At 45.6% G+C, this 19,865-nt stretch overlaps 2 protein-coding genes across 3 annotated transcripts in view; both read right to left on the reverse strand.

Moving 5' to 3' along the window:
• Window positions 1-2,812, reverse strand: part of RUSC2 (RUN and SH3 domain containing 2) — a 66,843-nt gene extending 64,031 nt beyond the window's left edge. The window contains exon 1 of the mRNA XM_071802451.1: window positions 1,985-2,812. The gene's annotated coding sequence lies outside the window, so the exon portion shown is untranslated. The remainder of the gene's footprint in view (window positions 1-1,984) is intronic.
• Window positions 2,813-3,165: 353 nt separating this feature from the next.
• LOC136115399 (phospholipid-transporting ATPase ID-like) overlaps window positions 3,166-19,865 on the reverse strand; it is an 88,901-nt gene continuing 72,201 nt past the window's right edge. For both annotated transcript variants that reach the window (XM_065861504.2, XM_065861503.2), the window contains exons 22-28: window positions 17,257-17,440; window positions 15,008-15,231; window positions 12,874-12,957; window positions 11,717-11,962; window positions 10,685-10,823; window positions 8,647-8,777; window positions 3,166-5,957 (exon numbers count right to left, since the gene is read on the reverse strand). In XM_065861504.2, coding sequence (XP_065717576.1) covers window positions 5,736-5,957; window positions 8,647-8,777; window positions 10,685-10,823; window positions 11,717-11,962; window positions 12,874-12,957; window positions 15,008-15,231; window positions 17,257-17,440 — 1,230 coding nt within the window. In that variant the 3' untranslated portion in view covers window positions 3,166-5,735. The remainder of the gene's footprint in view (window positions 5,958-8,646; window positions 8,778-10,684; window positions 10,824-11,716; window positions 11,963-12,873; window positions 12,958-15,007; window positions 15,232-17,256; window positions 17,441-19,865) is intronic.

The raw sequence follows: 19,865 nt of genomic DNA on the forward strand, positions 1-19,865 counted from the left end.
CCTACACTCTATATGGAATGAATGGCCTGGGTGCCTGCAGGGCTGATGGAGGGTAGCACACTGCTCCAGATGACACAAAAGGCTTCAGTTTAAAATTCAGGGCAGCTATGGACTCCCTGAGTCACCCTGGTCTGTATATTTCAGGCCCCAGCTCGCAGCTGAACACGAAGAGACTGATCCTCCCTGCCTCTCAGGGAGGGGAATGCGATAAAGCTTAAAAGATCCCAGGACCTCTGCCTTAAATCCCAAAGTTAAGGGAGGCAAACGGGGTTGTTCATTATGTACAAAAGCCAAGCTCCTTTTATTAAGTGCCTAATAGGATGTGGAAGCAGGATGCAGCCTGTAACAAAACACTGGTCTTCCCTTGAGACATGACACTCAGATCAGACAGTGCTTTGTTTGTGGGGTGATGCGTGGGGCTGGAGATAGCACCCATAGGTCTGCCCTAGCTTTGCATTTGGGTCTGGGAATAACCAGGTTCACAGTGCAAAGAAGCACAGCCCTCATCAGGGGAACAGACCTTTCCCCAAAGCCAGGCACGATGCTTCCAGAGAACCTTCGAAAAGCCAGTGTTTGGATCATATGTTTTCCTAATTCAGAGGAAGCGTGGCCCAGCTCCGATTTCCCGCGACATCTCTTGGTGTCGGGGGGGTAGGAAGGGGGGTTGGAAAAAGCCAGATCCATTTATAGCTGAAAAGTCTGGCAGAGGGCTGAGCGTTGTGTGGAAAGGCAGGGAGCTGACAGCTCAGTACAGCCAGCTCCACCCAGCAGGAGAGGAGAGCTGGGGAAAGAGACGGGGCTATGAAAACCACTTCAAGCTGGAGGCAATGGGAGAGACATTGCTCCTCCACAGTGCCAGGCAGAGAAAAACACTCTGCTTCCGAGTGAATTAGAAAAAGCAGGGCAGCAGAAGACTAGCTTTGGAAAAACTGAAGAGCAGCTGAGCTGCAGCTACAGCCAGAAGCACTCGCAGGTCAAGCCCAGGCTGTGGTGCTCTGTGTCCTTCTTCAGAGCACAGCATCACGTCCACCCCCCCAGCAATCCAGTCCCCTGTCACTGGAATGGGGCTAGAGGTGGCTCCCGGACAGGGAGCTGAGGCTAGGAACTTGCCTTTGCTGGGAGGAATGACAGCTCCCTCACGCCAGCATATTTACATCGGCCAACACATAAACAGATGTAGTAAAAAGCCCTTGCCAGCCCTCATGGAAAAAGCTTGCCCCTGAGGAAAAGGCACCAGTTTAAAGCATCAACATGCAGAGACTTCTGCTGTGACGGCTGCAGCTCCTCCTCACGTTACCAGGCATGAGACAGTGAGAGATGAGAGGTATTTGTTTAGCTAACACAATTTAGCTAACAATTGTGCACATTCACAGTACAGTTAGGAAAAATAACCACTAAAGCTGCAGTAGGGATCACAGATGAGGCCATAAAAAAAACACAAATGCAGTCTAGACAAGGCAGTGAAATACCAATGTTATTGTATGGACACTGATGACAGGGAGCAACATACAAAAAAAATTCTGGTCACCCACATTTAAAAATGATAAACTCAAATTAACAGGTGCAGAAAGGTCTGGAGGGAAACAGAAAACCTATCAAACAAGAAGAAACTTAAGAGCCTGGCTTGTTTAGCCTAGCCAAATGTAGGCAGAGCACAGATAGGATTGCTCTCTAAATATATCACAGGAGACAAACAAAACTGCTGAAGCAAAAGGATAATGCTGGCATGACAAGAGAATAAACACACTGGGAACACATTTAGGTTGAAAATTAGAGGTGGGGTAGGGAATCAGCCATCAGAACAGGAAGTTTTTCAGCTGGAACAGCCGTTTTTAGGATGAAGTTTTATCAGTGGTCCAATGGGGTTACAGAATACAGCATCTCTGCCTACAAGTATCCAAGAGTTCCCTTATGCTCCAGTTTTTGTTCCCAGCTGGTAGTTAACACAGCTCATTATTCAGATGGCCCCTTACTTATAACAGACCTTCTTGAGGATCACTCCAGTTGGGAAGCCTGGGACAAGCATGAGGCGCTCCTTTGACTTTCCATTCCGTAGGAGCTGCTCATGAATAATGATTTCCAGGATACAGGTCCATGGAAGAGAATCGTGTGGGTGCACACAACAGAGCGAGAGCCACCAGGCAGCCTAGCAGGAATGCACGTGTTGCAGTTAGCCATGTAAAACATCCTTGAGGTGCCTCTGCCCAAAAGCATCTCAACGTATCTCTGCTCAAAAGCACCCGATGCCCCACATTATTAGTGGCACAGGTTGCTCTCTGTCACCATGTTGGGTTCACAGGAAAGAGACTCTAAGCCATCCTCTGCTACAGTATAATAAAAGTAATGTTATCATCATTACAATGATGTCATCATTACAATGATATCGTCATTGGCTATTAGGAAAAATTTCTTCATGGAAAGGGTTGTCAGCCATTGGAACAGGCTGCCTAGGGAAGTGATTGAGTCACCACCCCTGGAGGTGTTTAAAAGACATGTAGATGAGGTTCTTATGGCCATGGCTTAGTGGTAGAGGTAGGTTATGGTTGGACTCGATGATCTTGAGGGTCTCCTCCAACCAAAATGATTCCATGATTCTATCAATGGTTATCATAAAAGCATTATCATTCATGATCCTGAAACTGCTGCCCAGCACACTGCTGAGTATTTAGGTGCTACAGCAGAACAAGAGGGTTCAAATCATTACTTCATATTATGAAGTAATGACAAAAAGGAGGGGTGAGGTAACAAAAAACAAAATCCATTTCAGGGATTAATTTTTGATATACCTATCAAATACTGAGCTTCAGCAGGATGACGTTATCACCTTCGCACCCCATGACACGAGCTTTGACATCTCCCCCCTCCCCCCGGCTCCGCAGCGCGACCGAGCAAAGCGCCACGCACACGCCAAATACCGAGCCCCCCGCCCCGCCCCGCCCCGCCGGGCAGGGCTGCCCGCTCCGGCCGCGGACAGACCCCGCACCCCGCACCCCGCCGTCCCTTACCGGCCGCCCGCACCGCTCCGCTGTTTACAGCCGGGCGGGGGGCGGGATCTCGACGCTCCCCGCCTCCCGGCCGGGTCCTCTGGCGTTAGGAGCTCCGAGAACAAACATACACAGCTGGTGATAAAATTCCTTTTGATCGATTCACAGACTGGCAAAGGAATCAGTCATCCCCATATTATATTTTTTTTTCTTTTTAAAAAAATATTTTACAAAATCAGGAGCGATGTAGGACAGACATCACTGCTAGCTGATACATTTCATATGCTGATCTTGTCAAACCACTAGAGTATTTGTATCCGGAGCAAATTCACCAGCAGCTCTATTATCCCCTGTGCGTCCTATGCAGCATGTGCAAGTTCGCTTCGGCCAGAAGGTGAATGCTTTGCCCATAAACCATATGAGAAGAGTGACACAGTCTCAGAGTTGCCTTGCTTTGTCAGCAAAAGGTCTGCCTCTGCTACTCTGCATTGTATTCTGCTGCATTACATCCTAAGAACAGCTTTGATAGGACTCTCAGGCCACAGACCAGGCTGGGTATCGTAGGGATATCTGCGTAACTGCATAAATTCGCCATTTTCCTCTAGCCCCAGGGAGGCTGACTGTGAAACCCACAATCCTCATCAGAAAGTCCTGATTGTCTCTGCAAAGTGAAAGCTAAATCAGAGGGCGGTGACAAGCACTGTCACACTGGTTTCGTCAGTTGGAGTGCAGGCTCTCACTTTACTTAGGTATCTCCTTGCAGGAGAGATCAACTATTAGAATTTGGTCCTTCCCTGGCAAGCAGTTCCTGGATGCTGAAGTCTGGATCCAGTCCCAGTTCTAGTATTGCACTGGCTATGCTGAAATGTAATATCACAGTTTGCAACGACCCTCCCAAAGCAGCAGGTGCAACAATCTTTTTTCGGTGCTGGGGTAAATGCTGGGAGATGAAACCTTCTATTAAAGCTTCAACAGTCTTAGTAACTGCTGAAACTGGGACCACAGGCAGCAAGGTGTTACATACAAATCAGATGTAATAGGGGCATGGCTGGCCTGTTGCCATCATACATGGCTTCCATTGATAGCTCAGACTCAAGGCAGAGAGCTACCAATAAATACCAGATGGTTACTGTGCGAAAAATTCCAATTCAAAACAAGAAAGGAGTCTGTATAAAAGCAACAACAACAAAAAAATAACAGTGAATGCTGCTTAGCCGTCCGCACAAAAAAATCTTCGTTTAGACAGCTCAGCAGTGCTGGCAGGACAGACTCTCACGCCACCACGCTGGCCTTCCACCCACTAACCCCGCTGCTTATGGAGCTGGTGTAGCAAAACAGTGAGCAAATCCCAGTTCCCCAGGATCACCGTGACTTCGGCTGTGCCTGTGCACCTCAGGGCCCTCTGCTGGCAGTCAGGCTGATAGGATTTCCAGCTCTCTGCAGATGGTGATTCACAGATGAGCCATTCTCAAATAAAGTATTAGCCAGCACAGAGAAACTCTGTAGAGGCCCCCAAACCTTCACTAAATTCCTCTGAAACTTGGCCCACATCACTCGTCAGGGAGGGTGAGGGAGCCACCGGGTCATGCTTCATCCCTTACACTGAGCAACAGCACGAGTGGAGCAGGACACCCTCCACTATCCATGAAATAGCATCTCTGCCTCTGATACTGCTCGTGTGACCTTCATCAAGCCAAACGTGCATGTGCCTCAGTCTGTTATGGTGGGAGAGACACTGGGTTCCAGCAGTTCAGATGAGCCCTAGCCGTGTCTTGGGCTTCTCAGGGCCAGATTTTATGGCTTGATTCTTATGGCAGCCTGAGCTGCTTCGGCCCTTTGAGTCTAAATGAAACGGCTGGGGCCCAGCTACAAAACCTGAGAGGGCTCTGAGGACAATGATCTTTTTACAAGAGCAGATTTGCAATGCAGATAGAACAGGGCAGGCTGATGAATGTCAAGTCCTTGTCCCTTGACCAACTAAGGGTTTCTCTGAGCTTGCAGCACTTCCTGACTGCAGATGTGGGATGAAGCTGGTATTTGGTCACTGGCCATCTCTTGAGAAACTGGATTAACAGTTAGTTTGGAAGGAGGTTATTTCCAACTCATGCCTTTCAAAGTGCCTGTATACAGTCAAAAAGCTAAAAAATTGCATGTATTACAAAGATTGGGGACTTGGGGGTTGTGTGGCTGGACCTAAGGCACACCTGGGGTCAACACTGTCACCCCAGTAATGCAGCCAGGAGTGGATTTATGACAAAAACAAAGGCACATGAATGAGAAAGACGTCACCAATTCAGCCTTTCCCTCAGCCTGGACTTCTCTTTGCTCTGAGGTATGTAGTTAAAAGGAGGGAAAAAAAAAAAAATAGCATTATGAACAATCTCAAGAAGCGGAGATGCCTCCTGCAGTATGTTCTCTCTTGTTCCATGGATGCCCTCTGGGATACCATGAAACAGCTCTTATTCACCCTGCCTGCCTTCCATGGCAGTAGCACACGTCTTTGGAAAAGAAGCTGGAGTCAGAGCACGTGTGTGGGTGAAAGGGAAGGCCCAAGTCCTTGATTTGATAGCCCAGAGGGTAGAGCTCTGAGCCACCACCGGCTTGATGCTTTGCAGGAAGCACGGCCTCCTCTCCTGATAGCCCTTTATTCTGGTTTGCTTTGGTTTTTTTGACTTTTTCTTCTTTGTTTGTTTGGGTTTAGGGGTTTGTTTGGTGTTTTTGTGGTTGCTTGCTTGCTTGCTTGCTTGTTTTTTACAGTCCTTTGTGTTTATATTTGTCACTATTTGGTGAAAATGTTCCTGTTGTGCCAAAAGGTGATTTTGGCCGCATGTTTCTTCCAGACATAATGAGTGCTCCAAAGCCGTGCTGGTGGGAGAAGGCATAACCGGAGCGGCGGGTGCTGGTCCGACGCAGGCGTCTCTTGGGTGAGGGTGGAGGTGGGCGCTTTTTGGCTTCTTTGATCTTAAGCAGGACCTGAAATAAGAAAATAAGATGTAGAACATGGGAAGTGCACCTTATTCAAAAGAACAGTAAGAGAAGAGCAAAGAAAGGGAAACAGAAGCAGAGGTCCAAAGCCAAAAATTATTGACAGAACAGAGGGATGGCAGGAGGGGTTGTGGAGCAGGAACTGAACTGGCAGCACAGGATGGCAGCCTGGTAAAAGAAAAAGGCAATCTTATCCTAAAAGGCATTAATGGGAGTGTCATCTGTAAGTCATGAAAAGGGATAATTTCAGCATATTTGTCCTCACAGCTCTCTGATGCTTTGGTTGTTGTATTACTGCAACTCCTTTGGCACTTCAGTCAAATAATCAAAAATGTGGAAGTCATCTCAACAATAATCAATAGTCCGGAAAACACATAAGGAAGCATTTAGGAACTGGCTTACTTAATCTAGAAAACAGACTACTAAAGGGCATCTCCGATACATAAAAGCTTTTTATGATAAGAATGGTGATCAATAGATTCTTATATTCCTTGGCAGAAGGGAAAGAAATAATGCACTTTGTTTGCAGGTAGTGGTCTCTCTGCACTCACATGGCCACCAAGATCATCTGCAGAAAAGCAGATTTTCAGAAAAGGGCTGTCAAAGGCAGGAGGCCAGTGCTGAGTGCCAGTGGGTCAGCAGAATCACCAGCTGCCAGACCGCTGCACTTTTGGCTTGGGACAATGGCAGTCGTAGGTATTTGGCCTCAGGTCTGTGTTTAAGTTCCTGTCATACTGATGGCTGAGGATTTCCATACAGCAGAGAACACAAATGCTGCTCCCCTGTAATAATTCACTTCCCAGAGGAGGTAGGAAAGTAAAGCAATTTTGCACTAGAGAGAGAGATGCTCAACCCAGGCACCGAGGCTGGAATCCTGGGTGACAGCTGTGTTGGACTTCCACTCAACTGAAGGGTAAACTCAGCCTGTTTTCTCACATCTGAACTGCCTCTGTGTCCTGGGGACCTCCCTACCTAGCAGTCTTCTCTAGCACCCACCTACCCCCTCTGCAAGGGCTGAAAATTCCCCTTCGCTCCTTCTCCAACAGTCCTGGAGCACCGGGGGAATTTCGCAGACATCCCAAGGGCGGTCAGCGACGAGCACGCCCTCGGGACTGTGCTCAGGCAGTCGTGTCTCGCAGCTCGGTGCAGGAAGACGAAGGAAGCACCAGGTGGCAGCAGCATTTAGCAGATGCTCCTCTTTGGAAGCAACTCCGGAAAGCTGTGTTTATGCTGATCTTCTGGAGGAGTCCATTGGCTGTAGTGAGCTATGTGGTCACAGAATCACAGAATGGTTGGGGTTGGAAGCGACCTCTGGAGAACATCTAGTCCAACCCACCTGCTAAAGCAGGTTCACCAAAGCAGGAAATGTGTCCAGGTGGGTTTTGAATGTCTCCAGAGAAGAAGACTCCTCACCCTCTCTGGGCAGCCTGTTCCAGTGCTCTGGCACCCTCAAAGTAAAGAAGTTTCTCCACCTATTCAGGTGGAACCTACTGTGCTTCAGTCTGGTGCCCCTCCTCCTGTCATTGGGCACCACTGAAAAGAGTCTGGTCCATCCTCTTGACACCCACCCTTGAGATATTTATCAGTATTAATTAAGTCTCCTCTCAGCTTCTCCAGGCTGAACAGACCCAGCTCTCTCATTCTCTCCTCATAAGAAAGATGCTCCAGACCCCTCAGCATCTTTGTAGCCCACTGCTGGACTCCTTCCAGTAATTCCTTGTCCTTCTTAAACTGTGGAGCCCAGACTGGACACAGAACTCCAGATAATAAACTTCAACTGAAGAAACCCAGCTAAACCTCTCCGTTGCAACCAAATTCTCTCATCCCTTATCATTTAGAAGAATGCAATTAACAATGTGTTTTCTTCCTAAGGGATACATTTGTGACAGAGGTAACTTAAGAGACCATGCAGCAGAGATACCAAAATCACTGGAGCTCAGGAAAGATGCTGCTTTCTGAGCTACAAACCCACCATCTTTCCACAGGAGGAATAAAGGAGCGAGCTCAGGCTCTTTCAAACCACTGCCAACTCCCTGAGATGGGGCTACAGCCCATACCATACACAAAGTACCAGGTTCATCCATCTTAAATGAACAAAGGAGTCACCTGCAGAAGATCCTTGAGAAGGTTAAGGGGACCAAGTTGCTCAGTGATGTCTCTGGCATAATCTATTCATCTCTCACAGCTTCTCCTTGCCCTAATGGCTCCATCCTCCTATTCCTAGGGGCAGGAGGGCAGCTGGCTTCAGAGGGGGCATATAACCATTGGCTATAAATGAAATAAATTCTGAAGTAAAAAAAATCCCCAGCCAACATGTATGCCTGGGTGGAGAGTGAAGGGCTGTGGTCTGCCAGGATAAAAACTGCACAACAACAGGCCACTCCTTTGCCACCGAGCCATAGCACTTAAACCCTTCACCTAAAAATAGTGCAGCTTCCTTGTTGCAGTGCAATCTAATCCACAGTTGAATAATCTCAGCCTTGGTCCCAGCTGCAGATGGTTTGAACTGTGCCAAACCCCATATTCCTTCTCAAAGGACTAGGGGACAGACGGATGGCAGCACTTGCACCTATAGGGACATGGACTCAAAGCAACGCCCAAGCTCATGCATTATGGTTCCACAGTAAGCACAGGTAGTAGTAAGCAGGATTTCTGGCTTGATAAGGTATGTCCTTACTTTATCACTGGGAGTTGGCTTTAACTGAGTCTTGAGGAACCGAAAGCCAACCACAGGCAGCACACAGAGGGTGACGCTGAGGAAGATTGCTAGCCACACATTTGGCTGGCTGAGGGTGTTTCGAGCCGTACCTGAAAAACAAAAGCACGATTAAAACTGTGACAGCAGCACCCCTCACCATCATTCACCTGAACCTCTCACTCTCTGTGACTCTGAAGCACTTGGTGAACAGACGAAAATATAAAGAGGACACCGTCTCCAACAGTGAAATCAGCTTGCTCTAGAGAGCACAGCAATACCAGTAACACTGAGACGAGCAGAGAAAAATGCAGCATCCAGACACAATTGAAGCAACTCAGGGAGACAAGGATGTCAGAGTGAATGCCTAATCTCTTTACAAAGGGTCAAATCACTGAAAATGACTGATACAAATGTTCGGGAGACCTTTTTGAGCAGCACTCCAGCCCTCTCATGTTTTGCCAGAACTCTAGTGCAAAAAGGAGGATCACTACCTTCTTACTTCCCAGAACCATTTCCTGAAGCATATGGAGTACTGGCTCTGCCCGGCAGACAACAGGATCACAGCTTTTTGTGAAATAAGCATGTATTGCCCTTGGTGTTTGCATGGACAGCATACTCTAAAGGGTATACGGGCAGAGCAGCTGCCATTGGCTGGCGTGACACTGCAACCTTCTTTGAAACCAAAGCACTCACTTCTGACTTCTCCAAAACTGAAGGAATGTAAGAGAGAACAAACAGTCCACAAAAGTCTGATTACAGGGCTTAGTGATGCTGTTGTTGGCAGTAAAGTTGCTTAATGTTTTCTTTTCAGTTGGCCAAATTCTGCTGTAATGCAACTCCACTGAAATTCAAGTAAACAGGTTGTCTCAGTCCAGACCAGAAACACTTCCCTTAAAAATAGTTTCAGACTGATGCCTTATTAAGCCTCACTCAGCATTATGGCTAATTTGACCTATGTAGTATCAACAGAGCATCAGATAGAGATATCCCTGGCAAGTGAGCTGCTACCTGTCCTTGGAAACTGAACAGACACTCTGTCTTCTCTCACTCAGCACTTTTGACACTAAAAGCCATCTTCTAGTGGCTGTGACCATCGGCTTGGAAAATACATTGCAACAACAGACCTGCATATCACATATTTCTAAAACGGCCAAGTCCTTTGATATTGCCGTGAAGAGAGGCACAACAAATCTTGGCTTAATAATTAATCCAGAAATACAGACACTGATCAATACACTAACCTGAGATACAGAACAAAAGTCTTTGGGATTTTAGAAATAGAGTCTCATTGCAATGCTGTATCAATATTGGCTATGGACGCAGAGAGCTATTAAAAAACATCTGAATTACTTCACTGTGCTTTCATCTTCCTTCCTTTCAAAGTCTTAGGAGATGGACTCATCTCTATATTATCCTTCACTTTTTGCATGTGTTCAGATATCTGGTATGTAGATTAACTTCAAATACGTGGTTGTCACTGGATTTTTTGTTGTTGGGAATTTGCCATTTAACTTGGCAGAAGGCTCACCATAATCACATGGTATTTTTCGCATGTCTAACTGGATGTTGCACTTCTCTGCTTTCCTATACCAATATGTTATTTGCAAAAGAACATACACCCTTCTGCAAACAAAATACTCCTAGATATCTCTATGTGTCCATCTGTAAGTGTGTCCATCTGTAAGTGTGTCCACTTAGAAACAGACTTTAAAAGAGCTGCAGAAAGCGTTCCAGCCAGCTTAGTAGGTGTATTTAAAGCTTCATTCCTGTGGCTGCCTGTGAATGTGCATTCTTATGCAAGGAAGTGGACATGGCATAGTTCACCTGCATGGATGAGATTCGAAGTAAGCATTCCCAGTAGCCCTCAGAAATACCCTGGCATTTCTTGTAGGAAAGGCTATCAATATATTCTGTTATTGCCTCCAGAGAGACAATAACATGTACTAGAAATACTCAACAGATTTAAGCCCTGCACTGTGCCCATTTTGAGTGCAATCCAATTTGTCCCAGGGCTTACCAACAAATGGAAAGGAGGCTGTGAAGATCATGTACATGCCGTCACTATACATGGTGAAGGTGATAGCAAAGTAAACAGAAAGGCTGCCCCAGATGAAGAACTGGTTCACAACTGTCCAGTAGGAGGTATCCAAGCCAATCTGAAAGAACGGAGCAATACAGTTATTGTCAGTGCTTTCATTATTTAGCAGATCAGTGCTGAACACAGGTAGAGATCTTGTCCTCTTCTTTGTACACCTGACTCCAAGACTGTTATTCATTCAAGTTTTGAGAAACACCAAGACACAGATCACAGGATGCCGAGACACTGTTCAAAGTAAGCATTACTACGTTGGCACTCTTCTTAAGCATTCACCGGTGGTCAGTACTGGGGACAAGATATTAAGTTTAATGAGCCATGCTTACATCACCATCACAACCTCTGATCTAGCACTGACAGTTAGGACAAGGAGCCCACAAGACCTCAGAGAGCAGAAACCATTATCTATGGAGGTGTGATTGACTGGCTTTTCTTTTAAGAAATTTCTCTCATCCTGCTTGTACCATCTGCATTTTTTACCACCCAAGTCTTAACTATTTCTTCCAGCAAGTGCAGTTGCACAACCTGCATCATGCATAGAGCCAGGCTACCGGGACAGGCTCATTATGGAGATCCTGCAAATGACTGCCTGATAGCAGACAGATAGTCCCATGCTTCAACCCCACCCTCTAATATGGGAGTGAGTCCTTCTTTACTCCCAGCCTTAACTGTTTGCTTGTTTGTTTGTTTGTTTGTGCTATGGCTCTAAACTTGCCAAGGCAAAGAATCTGCATTCCTGCTGTCACCTCCATCTTTCATAACATATGAATCTGTTCTTCTGTTGAACTGAGGAGAGTAATCTGGTGTCAAGAGACTGTTTTGTTTTGTTTTGTTTTTTCAAGAATGCAAGATGCAGCAGCAAATGCAATGTTATCAAGATCCCAAGTGGCCCTCCAGATGCTTCCTTCATAAAACAAGAACTAATTCCTAAAAATGTTAGCTGGGATGGCTTACCTGTACAGACACCACAATCAATAAGCAGGTTTGAGCCATCAGTGCAAAGGACTGGTAGTCAGCAATGGCCTTCCCATCACTTCTCATTGTATTGTACATGGCCCCATAGGGGATGAAGAAGAGAATGAGGGAACTGTAGATCCCTTGCAACATGCACTTGACAAACACTATTTTGTTAAAATAGAGGTTTTGCTGGCCAGGCACGTATAGCTGAGGAAACAGCATGCTCCAACGATCATCCACATCCTGAAAGCAGAGTGAAGATGGTCAGATTTTCTGACACCTGCCTACCAGCCACACAAGATCACTTAGGGTTGCCATGTTGCTGTGACACGCATTTCCATGAGGAAACGTTTAGCACACAATTCACTCCATTGTCCTGATAAGCATGCTATATCCCAAGATAACCTAGGCACATTTTCCCTGTTGAATTTCACTTTTCTTGTGCTGAGAAAGCTGAGAAGGGCTGAAAAAAATAAAAAAGAAGGTACCCTTCATCCTAAGCAGACTTCATGGTCTGCTCTCCTGTGAGTTGCCTGGAAGCTAAGAGATAGAAAATACCTTTCCTGGGTCCACACACAGGCAAAGCTGCCTCGCACATATCCCTTAAGTGCCCAGAACTGAACACTGTGAACCATTACAGAGTGGCAAGTTCCTACTTATTTAACTTGTAAAAGTCATATAGGAGCAGCTTTAGTGCTCCTTTGTCTTGCTGAACAGTAGCAGTGCATGAGATAGAAATGTGTATGTGAAATGACTGCAGGAAAACTACCACTAGAAAAGCTGAACCCGGAAAACCTGGCTTCAGAGTTCTCATTCGTTCATTCCTCTGTGCACTCATTAAAAAGTCACTTGTCAGGCTTCAGGAACAGAGCTTCAGGGAGTGTTGCAATGGCTGATTTCTCTGTAGTCAACTGTCTAACACAAACGTCTCCTCACACATGGGAACCCACTGGCCAAATCAGGATATCCTCTGTGGTGCATCCTTTCTTTTTTTTTTGTGCTCTCAACTGTCACTGGCAGGAAACTATTTTAGGAGCTACCACAGTAGCAACCCAACAAATCAGTGGCTTTCCCCTCATGGAACCAGCTTGAAACACCTGGAGATAAAATCTCTATTAAAAAAAAAAAAATAGAAATGGTGATAGAAACAGTACCTGATCGAAGAGGCTCATTCCTAGCACCGGGAGGGAGGTATATACCAAATTGTAAAGCGTAATGAACCACTCATCGTAGACAGTCTAAAGATAAAACAAACGAACAAATAAACAGAGCATGGAGTTAGCAGAATGGTTCCTTTTCCAACTCTTCCAAAGCATACACGACTAAACATTGGGACATGTTACTTTGAGACGCTTCTGAGACCAAAATTGCAAGGTGACTCAATCTCAGCAGCCCCAAACGGCTCATTACCATGAGCTGTGTGAACACGCGGGGGAAGGAAGGATCCCACCCCAGCCCCGTTTGCTCTGCAGCCGGAGCACGATCGCCGCGGCCGCCGGCAGGTGGGGTCCGCGCTCCGTGGCGGGCGGGCAGGCAGCCCCGGCAGAACCGGCCTTGCCTGCAGCGCTTCGATCACGTTCGCAGGCTGCCCGCTCTGCCCAGGGTCTGGGTTGGACATCGGTTTGTCTTAAACTGACACCGGATTTTTCGCTGCAAGGGAGTTGCTTCTCTTGCAAGTTGGTGGAACACGCCAGGGGCTAAACTGCCCTGGTGAGACCGCATCTGGAATATTGTGTCCAGTTCTGAGCCCCTCAGTTCCAGAAGGACAGGGAACTGCTGGAGAGAGTCCAGCACAGGGCAACAAAGATGATTAAGGGAGTGGAGCATCTCCCTTATGAGGAAAGGCTGAGGGAGCTGGGGCTCTTTAGCCTGGAGAAGAGGAAACTGAGGGGTAACCTCATTAATGTTTATAAATATGTAAAGGGTGAGTGTCAGGAGGATGGAGCCAGGCTCTTCTTGGTGACAGCCAGTGATAAGACAAGAGGTAATGGGTGTAAACTGGAACACAGGAGGTTCCATTTACATTTGAGAAGAAACTTCTTCTCAGTGAAGGTGAACGAGCCTGGCCCAGGCTGCCAAGGGGGGTTGTGGAGTCTCCTACTCTGGAGACATTCAAAACCCACCTGGATGCCTTCCTGTGTAACCTTATCTGGGTGTTCCTGCTCCAGCGGGGGAATAGGACTGGATGATCTTTTGAGGTCCTTTCCAATCCCTGACATTCTGTGATGCTGTGTGGTTCTGTGAAATGTGCTCATCAGGCAAGTGCGGGCCTTACACAAATGTGGCCAAACTGGTCTGGCCTCTGTGTGATCTATATTCTTGTTGGTAGATGTAGGCAGTTTGAACACTTTCGGAAATCCCACAAGGTACCTGTGTGCTTCATAATGCACCTGGTTTTAACAAAGTGGATTTTAACTATCTCCACAGAGAAGATGAAGATCATCCAAGCAGGTTCAAACTGTTCAGAGTTTTATGGATACAGGAATCCATGCTGCTAAGCCTCTCTTAATTTGAAACATCAGAGGACATGGATCCTTTATAGATTTCCTATGAGCAGGCTGCTATGACTATGTAATTATTGGTCTCATAGATTTCTTGGGCCTTCCTTCACCACATAGGAGCAAAGCTTCCAATGGGCAAGTTGAGAGAAGGGCAGCGAAGCTGGTAAAGGGTCTGGAGCACAAGTCTGTTGAGGAACAGATGAAGGAACTGGGGCTGTTTAGCCTGGAGAAAATGAGGCTGAGGGGAGACCTTATCACTGTCTACGACTACCTGAAAGGAGGTTGTATCATGGAGGGTGTTGGTCTCTTCTCCTGAGTAACAAGTTATAGGATGAGAGGAAATGGCCTCAAGTTGCACCAGGGGAGGTTCAGATTGGATATTAGGAAAAATTTCTTCATGGAAAGGGTTGTCAGGCGTTGGAACAGGCTGCCCAGGGAAGTGGTGGAGTCACCGTTGCTGAAGGTGTTTAAAAAATGTGTTGCTGAAGTAGGGATGTGGTTTTGAGGTGGACTCGGCAGTGTTAGGTTAATGGTTAAACTCAATGACCTTAAAGGTCTTTTCCAACCAAAATGATTCTATGATTCTATTCTAAATGTCATCAGGCATCCATCCTCTACCAGCAGTACAATGAGAGCTGCAATATCTGCTTTATACAGCAGAAGACAGACCTGTGTGCCACGCAGCGAGGTGGAAGGAATGGCTTAATCTATTTCCTTCTAAAATGTTTCCAGACACCTTGCTTGAAAATGCTAGACATGACCATGACAAAACAGAAGCTTGACCTACCTGTGCTGAGAAGCCAGAGAAGAAGCCATACCAGAAATGCACTAATGTGAAGGCAAAATTCTTGTAGAAGAAATATTTGAGGAACTTGCACATGCGGATGTAGGACCACCGGCCGTGGACCAAGAGCAAGCGCTGCAGGTATCGGAACTGTGCAAAGGAGAAGTCGCTGGACAAGACCGCCTGCATCCCCTCCTGGCCGCTGATACCAACCCCGATGTGGGCAGCTGTAACAAGAAGGTTATTGATCATGTAACTACCATGGGAGTTTTGATTACTCTAGTTTCTGAAAGAGTCCCCTGCACTGGGACACTGTGTTAATTCCCTCCCAACTCTCATGAAAAGTCATATGTAAAGTTACTAAAAGAAAACAAAAAAATGGGGCACTAATCCTATTATGATTTTGGCTGTGGTGATATTTTTCCAGTAACTGAGTTTGTATTATTTGAACAAAATTACATCCTCAGTGACAATTTGTATTTTCTCTCTGAATGTTTTACAACTGCAAAACTGCTGTTGTTCATAGCAGCTTCTGTTATGAAAAAAAAAAAATATATTGATATATGACTTGTATTTACATGTATATATGTCCTTTCAGCAGCCTTAAAAAATCACTCCAGACAAGCAAAATCTCCAAACCTCTTATAGATTTCTCAGACATGGTGCTACAAGGCAGACTGTGGCCTTTTTACATTTCCTAGATTTTATTAGTTCAATCAAATAATTAGATAGACGAGTCACGTCTTTTTTAATAATAACTTAGGTTTATTAAATATGGACATAAGTTTAATGTGACAGCTAATTATACAGCTCTAACTAATTAGAACAATCTTGATGACTGGGTTAAGTTCAAAAGTTTCCATGGAATAGAGAATTGATAAAATCCCAAAGTCCCAGCCCTCCCGTGGGGGGAGTGGTTTAGTTTCTAATTATCATGTATACTTCAACTTGCTTTTCTTATCCTTTCTTTACTGACTGCCTGACTTATCTCCCTTGAAGCTCCCTACTTAGCCTTTTCTTTCTTAATTAAAAGGCTACAGTTAATCAATTCTTGCAAATTAACACAAGGAAGATTAGCAATAGGCCCTTCTGAAAAATCTTAATTTAATTATACCTAGTTAGGGGATTTTTTTTCACACACGCACTGAGGTAATGCAGAATCAAATTATGCTCAAGGACGAAGGGGCCTAGAAGCCCTTGATTTATAGCTCAAGGGAGATAATTGACAAATGGCCCTACTATATCAAAATGTTAAAATAAATCATGTAACATTATACGGATTATTTACAGGCGTGAAGATTTTCTTTCTGCATTACAGACAGGCCCTCTCTGAAACAAACTTGTTTGTTCTTTCTGTTGTCTTTGTGATGGTGGCCTTGCAGACACACAGGTGCCCATGTCACAGCCCTGGTGGGCTTTTGCCTGTTCTAAGGTAGAAACAGAGAAACAGGCAATAGGTGCAACCTTAGCTTCCTGCGGTCCTGGAGGTGCATTAAGAGCAAATGGCCCTCTTGTGTGTCCTGGGAGGCAGAAGACATGAGTAGACTATAGTGACAGTGCTCTGCAGAAACCTGCCAGAACTTGGGACACTGCCACTTGGTGCCACAAGGAGGATGGTACAGAAGGCACTCAGATATGTGTTTGTGCTGCTAGGCCACCTCATATTTCAGGTGTTGTCAGGCACCGGAACAGGCTGCCCAGGGAAGTAGTTGAGTCACCATCCCTGGAGGTATTTAAAAGAAAAGTTGATAAGGTTCTTAGGGGCATGGTTGAGTGACAGTATTAGGTTAACAGTTGGACTCTATGATCTGATGAAACAACTTATCCTTGGTGCCATCTCAAGGCATATCAAGGATAAGAGGATCATTAGGGGCAGTCAACATGACTTCACCAAGGGGAAGTCGTGCTTGACCAACCTCATAGCCTTTTATGAAGACACAACGAGGTGGATAGATGATTGCAAAGCAGTGGATATGGTCTACCTTGACTTCGGTAAAGCATTTGACGCAGTCTCCCACAGCATCCTTACAGCTAAACTGAGGAAGTGTGGTCTGGACGACCTTACAGCTAAACTGAGGAAGTGTGGTAGGGAGGTGGACTGTGAACCCTTGCAATCCCTGACATTCTGTGATTCTGTGGTTCTGTGATCTTGAGGATCTCTTCCAACCAGAATGGTTCTATGATTCTATGATATAGCAACTACTTTGGTGAGTCAGTTTGCTAGAGCATGCCGGCTATCAGCCATCACTCACTTTTGATCATGCTGACATCATTGGCGCCATCTCCAATTGCCAGTGTCACAGCCTTCTTGTACTTCTTCACCAGTTCCACCACCTGGGCTTTCTGCAGCGGCGTCACCCGGCAGCAAATCACCACTTTGCACATGCAAGCAGTTCTCACCAGCTCCAGCTCCAGATTCCCTTCTAGTGCATAAGCCTGAGAAGAAGGAGCAAAGAGGGTGTTCAGGTCAGACTAATAGCAACCTGTGGGCTGACAATGTGGATGCAGCGGGATAGAAACGAGAACTGAGCTAGTTCTTCCACTTGTATTCAGTGGAAGGAAAGTATGAGATACCCCAAGTGAATCCACCCATTCAGTTGTAGGGAGCATTCACACAGCACAACATCAAACCACACAGCACACACCTACAGGTTTGTGCTTTGGATTCACCACAGCTGGATTTGCACAACAGCTGCTCTGACTGATGTAACCTGACAGTGCAGCAGAAGTGTCAAACAATAAGATCACTAAATTAACACAGCTGCTGGGCATAAGACAACCTTGCATATCTCCATGTAAGTCTCTGCTCATCCCTCTTGGTTTATTTTTTGAGCTCTGGGAGATCTGTGGTATAAATAGATGATATTTCAATGTGCAAGTACTTAATTAAGAACAGAACAAAACAAAACAAAACATGGAAATAGCTGAGCTGAGGTGGGCATGACAAAGCAAAGCACAAAGCCAGGGAGAACACAACTTTGCTCTTGAGTGCTGACCTTTTAAATCAATCAACCATGTTATTTCTGCTCTGGAAACACCGAGATAATTGGATATCTGTTCGCTCCTCCAGCTTTGCACAAAAGAAGGGGAGCAGTGTTAGGTTTGCTTATTTTTTTCAGGACAGGCTTTTTGGCTTTGTTCTTTGATGTGTCTTCTCTGTAGACATGCATGGAAAGAATCTACAAGGTTCTCTCTTCCTCAGAACCATTACAGTAGGTTCACTGTCCTTTCTGCAGACAATTCTTTTGCTAGATACCCTTTCTTCTTGAAACAGAGCTATGAGTCAGCAGCACCCCTGCCTCCATCCCGTCCATGGCAGGTAGGCTTGCTCAACAAGAGACCTTTTCATGGTTTAGCTTCAGTACTGGCCAGTCGCTGCTGTTAGAGGTGGCTTTTGCCACAACATCCTCACTGTACAGCACTAGCAAAACATTATCATACAGTATATTCATGATATTACAGACAAAAGAACTAGTTATATGATGATGCCACTACAGATGCTGTTGTTCTTCTGTTTGTTTGCTTAGTTTAAGCAAGACAACTCATGTCTCTTGCCCCAGTGCAGCCATCCCACCCATCTACATGTAGGCATAGCATGGGGTAGAGCAGAAGCTGCGCTGGAGTGGGACAGTATCAGCACTGTTACCATTTTCAAGCTCTAGGTTCACAGAAATACATAACATATAGTTTTGTCCACACTGTCCTTGTGGCCCATACCCAAGAGAAAGCGATGGTGTTGGTGAATCTCACTGTGTCTTCTCTGCTGCAGGCTATATAAGTTGGTTGCTCCTGTACAGCCCAGATTTGAATTTCTTTGTGTGGTGCATATCTCCTTGCCAGGTTGTAGGTGAGTGTGTAGTTTTCCAGGAATAAAAAGAAAGCTTTGTCACTGCCAGTGGTGCTTTTATAGCACTGTACTCAGGTCTGTCCTGCAGGCTGAAGGTAAGGAGCAGGAGCAGGCAGGAGCTTGCAGCTGGCTGGGATATCAGAGGATTCGCTCCCGCAGAAACACCAAACTTGATAGAGCTCTTGTCTGTTTTGCAGTGGGGATCTAAAGGGGATTAAGGCCCTGGAGTTAAAGAGGGAGCAAGTGTAAAAGAGGGAGAGGGTGCATGTGACAACATAGAAACTTCCTGAAAGTGTCTCCTATAGTCCAAGCTCTGTATACAGGGCATGCAAGCCAAGACACAAGCAAGATGAGATTCTTTTAATAGCAACTTGCTGGGCTGGTACAGAGCTGGGAGTTAAATTCGCTGGACTGCCATCAAGAGATGTAGCAACCAGAGGGAAGAGAAGTATCTTCTCTCTGAAAGGCAGCGCCTCCCTGCTCTTTCCATCTACCTATTTGTTTCCCTTGTAGTCTGGGAAAGCAAAATACAGTAGACAAATAAACCTGATCTAGATGAAGCCTTCCTCCTAGACGGGTTGAAATGTATCTAAATTGTTGGGGTTTTTTTTCTATAACCAGTTCTAAAAAATTTCCAAGGGTGGAAAATACACTCCAGTGCTTCACTGTTCTCACCAGGAAGACGTTTCACCTAAAAATCTCTTCGCCCAGTTTAATTGCATTACTTCATTTACCTGTTACTATTTGAAAAGTATTATCAAGACTTAACAGTATCCTCCAGGCTTAGAAATTCTCTCTCAGTTTTCTTTTATGCTTTCCAGATCATGCATGAGTACTCTTACAGTTTTCTTTGTACTCTCTCTAGCTGGTTTACATTTTCTGAAAGAAAATGGCCCAAAGTCGAATAATTTTAGCTAAGACTTTACCAATGCCAAATGAAGGAGGAGACTTCCTTTACAAGTCTAACAGATGATGCTTTTACATATATCTCTCTGATTTTATATGTGTGTAGTC

This window comes from Patagioenas fasciata, chromosome Z (assembly GCF_037038585.1).
Source record: "Patagioenas fasciata isolate bPatFas1 chromosome Z, bPatFas1.hap1, whole genome shotgun sequence".
NCBI classification, from domain to species: Eukaryota; Metazoa; Chordata; class Aves; order Columbiformes; family Columbidae; genus Patagioenas; species Patagioenas fasciata.